General features: G+C 43.1%; 1 protein-coding gene across 1 annotated transcript; it reads left to right on the plus strand.

Annotated features, from left to right (window-relative positions):
• LOC114545437 (signal-regulatory protein beta-2) lies at positions 1-3,334 on the plus strand. The gene is made up of 6 exons (XM_028563705.1): positions 1-31; positions 106-462; positions 552-887; positions 1,364-1,495; positions 1,599-1,630; positions 3,173-3,334. The coding sequence occupies exons 1-6, from the start codon at positions 1-3 to the stop codon at positions 3,332-3,334; spliced, it is 1,050 nt and encodes a 349-aa protein (XP_028419506.1).
• The last annotated feature ends 843 nt before the right edge of the window (positions 3,335-4,177 follow it).

A 4,177-nucleotide genomic window follows, 5' to 3' on the forward strand; every position in this document is an offset into this window, starting at 1 on the left:
ATGAGGCTTTACTTTGTGAATGTTCTCCTGCTCTGGCCTTTTGTAAGTAACAGACATCCACCTGTGTAATATTTTCCTGAGCGTCCACACACAGACACACACTTATATCCTGTCTGTATATTTCAGGTGCGGCAGAAATTTCTCAGCCTGTTCCTTTCCAAACAGTGAAGCTCGGAGACTCGGCTACTATTGAATGTCACGTAAAGAGTGACCTGAAAAAAAGAGTGTGGTACAAATTCACCACAGGGAAGGGACTGCAGCTTGTGGCAGCATTCAATCATTTCTTTAATCGGAGTATATTTCCTGACGATTCTCAGCGCCATTATTCAGTCAAATTTGACATAATCAACAGCCATCTGAGCATTTCGGCAACAACATGGGAAGACGTTGGAACATACTTCTGTGGAGTCATGCAGTTAAACGAGATTCAGTTTGGATCGGGAACCTTTTTGATGCTACAAGGTATTCCTTCTCTCTCCTGACAGCACCACGATTTCAGCTGAATGTGAACATAATGCTGATGATCATAGTTCTTTGATTTCTTCCCCAAGGTGCGAACCCGATCAGTGACTCTGGCGTCCAGCAGCGGGAGTCTGAACCCGTCCAGCCAGGAGACTCTGTGACTCTCAGCTGTTCTGTTCACACTGGCCGCTGTGCAGCAGAACACATTAGTGTCACGTGGCTGAAAAACTCTCCTCACTCTGCTCCGCAAATGATCTACTACTCTGGAAATAAGAGCTGCCGGAGGACTGAGAGTGGAGAGACTAGCTGTGTGTACGAGCTTCTCCTGAGGAACCTCAGCTCTGATGATGCTGGAACCTTCTACTGTGTCCTGACTTCATGTGGACAGACGCTGTTTGGAAACGGGACCAGGATTATTGTTCACAGTAAGACAGGAACTGTCACTATACATGTAGAGATGTAGTCCAAAGTACTTCCAATTCCTAGCAAATAATATAATCATAAACAACAAAAACAACAAAAAAAAGGCAACAAAAACACAGTTAAATGGAAATATTCAAGATTACTTAAAAAAAAACTTAAGTCTCTTGTGACGGAATGCAATCTGAAAGAATTTTAGAATACTATGAATGGCTGTATTGACAAAATGAGGTGACAGCTATCCTAAAAAAAAATAAACCAAAAAAATGTTATGGCTATATACCATATGTTGTATGGGGAATGTTTTCTGAGTGCACTTTGGGTAAACTGACCCTTTATTTATATATTGAATACTGCAGGATATTGTCAACAGTAAGTGATTTAAAGAGAATATGTAACTCAAATGTTGTAGTTTTTTTAAATGGAGAATATTTCCCTGCTAGTTGTGTTCAAACTAAGCACTGTTTATTTTCTTCTGCAGAAAATGCTGTCACCAAACTATCTGAACTGAGTCCCACTGTGATTGCTCTGACGCTGTCAAACATCATTCTGGGGATTGTGACACTCCTCCTTATATGGAAACTTTGCAAGAGTCAGAGGAAAGATTCCACAGGTATTTTAAACCGTACTGATCAGCTGTATCTCTGCAGCAGAATCACAAACACATTTGGTTACATTCTGCAGTAACTGAAACAGACTTCTCTTTGTTTCTTCAGAGGCAACGGATGGATCTTCTGAAGGCAATCAGGTAATTCATCAGCTGGGTGTAACCTTTGTGTTTGATCAAGCCTTCCTCACTCCCAACTCCTCAAATACTGACGCCTGGTCAGTGGCCCTCAGTCAGATACCAACTCACAATGCCCGTATGAGGTGGAGGCCCGTTCATTCCTGTGAGAGTTGCTCAGTGGCGCATAAAGCCGCCATCGAGTCCAAAATTACCGGGATGATCGGGCGCCACTTTCACACTGTGCGGACCATAGAGCAGGTGCACAAGAGACCTCCACCGGCCGAGTCAGCTACTTCCGGTTTAGCACTACGCTAACTTGAATGGGGATTAAATCATTTAATGATGCGGCTCTTATAGACATTACAAATGCTATCAGACCGAATGGATCAAATTAATAACTCAATAATAGTGACTGATACGAGTCACGTCGTTGGGGTTGTGACGCTCAAAAAAAAAATCAAAAAAAATGTATCCTCTGATTTACGGATGCATCTGTTGCCAAGTAACAGTGAAAACACACTGGAGCGTCTGTGGATTTCTTGCCTGAGACGCGAGCGTAAGTGTCAAGCCAGGCAGGTAGTCACACACAGGAAGACCACAGTACAGCCGGATACTTTACAACAAAGTTACATATAAATTAAAACACCTAGGTTCATGGTGATTTTGGCTGTCTTGACTTCTCACAGCGAGACACACAATCAGGCACACGGAGAGAGAGACCCACACACACAGGCTAAAATTACCACAGTTTTCCCCAACACATCCTGTCTCTTTTCTATATGAGAGAGAGAGAGAGAGAGAGAGAGAGAGAGAGAGAGAGAGAGAGAGAGAGAGAGAGAGAGAGATTGCTTTGTGGCGGTTTGAATGGCCAGGCACGCGATCTATGCCAAAAATATTTTTTTGCCTCATGTGACAGACCAGAGTTGCAATTCCACCGTTGGTCCACTATTGTTCAATTTGCTTCAAAGCCCGGCACACTTCCTGGGGGCCTCAGGCATAGCAGCATCTTGACCGCAGTGACTTAAGATGATGTAGGATGAGAGCGCCAATGATAGGAGGTAGTTTTAAATACTTAAAAATCTGGGGTGGGGGGTGGGCGATAGATCAAACAACATATGGACTTTCACCCAGGAGACCGGGGTTCTTGTCCCTACTGGTCCTATGTGTCACTTTAAAGTACATGTTTAACCTAAACAACACAGGACTATCACCCAGGAGGCCAGGATTCGTGTCCCATTCTTATCTTGCATGTCCTTAAACCAACATGTTTTAACCCCACCCATGACCTTTACTTACCCTAAGTGGCTTTACCCTGCACGTCAACAAGTGACACCAAGGAGTCCAGACTCAGAGAATTCAAAAGCTATGCCAAAGTTTCCTGTCCAAGTGCTTTGAAAAATGACAGCAAGGGGTTCTGACGAAGCGCATTGAAAAATTATGCCAAAGGGCTTCTCAGAAAGTGAAACAGTATTGCCAAGAGGAGTAGGGATCGAGAATGTATTGGTTTGATTTGCACCACGTCTTTCTATGGCCAGTCTCAAGTGTTTTTCTTTTTTTCCACAGACTACTGATACAGTAACCTATGCAGCTGTGTGTTCGGCCCCTAGATGCCTCCCTACCAGACAAGCTAGAGGGAACTACTGTGGAGACTCTGTAGTTTATTCTAACATCAGATACTGTCAACAGAACCGACAGGTGGGAAGACAGACAAACCAGGGAGAATGAAGACTGAAGGAGGAGGAATGCCTAAATGTATATCTTTACACAAGTTTGAAATATGACCAAAGACCGCTTTATCTGTATGAAATATAAAAGAAGTCTGCCACTGGAGCTTCTTCATGACTATAGTTAATGCTGCACTCAGCCCAGAGCCGGCGTGGTGCAAGGCCCTGTGTGAACTTAATGTGCGAGGCCCTACTTGTTGACATATACCATGCATGCACAAGAATCACTGTCAACCCACACTGGGAGAACTCATAATTACAACAGCTATATAGTCATATCCTTTGTGTGTTTTGTGTGTGTGTGTGTGTGTGTGTGTGTGTGTGTGTGTGTGTGTGTGCGTGTGTGCCTTGCTGTGTTAAATGTGGACTTACCGTGGAACTGTCCATGGTGCTGAAATACGTACCAAAATAGATGGAAGGCATTGTCAAAGATAGTTGTATTTGTATTCTGGTGTTAAAAGAGATTCCAGGCTATTTAGGTGTCAAAATAATAAGCCGTCTGATCTATGGAATGGCAGCCCAGCTGCATGTCACTTCATGTTCTTTCTACAGCTTTATATAGCGTCCGACGTACCATGCTGGATTTGCAGCACTTATGATACAGGATCACGGGACGTTTCGTTTCACCAGAGTAGCTAAATATTTCCAATAAATATTGCCCTCATTAGCAAGTTTTTTATGCGTTTTTTTCTTAACACCCAATCATGTTTGTGAAATCGGTTGCACTCTCCTGTAGCTGTTTCTCCTTGCTCGCACTCTGGCTGGGAGCCTGATATAACCATGTTACCATGGTTGATAATAAATTCATAAATGAAAAAAGGCATAAAAAAATTATTGAATGTAC

This window comes from Perca flavescens, chromosome 19, assembly GCF_004354835.1.
Source record: "Perca flavescens isolate YP-PL-M2 chromosome 19, PFLA_1.0, whole genome shotgun sequence".
NCBI classification, from domain to species: domain Eukaryota; kingdom Metazoa; phylum Chordata; class Actinopteri; order Perciformes; family Percidae; genus Perca; species Perca flavescens.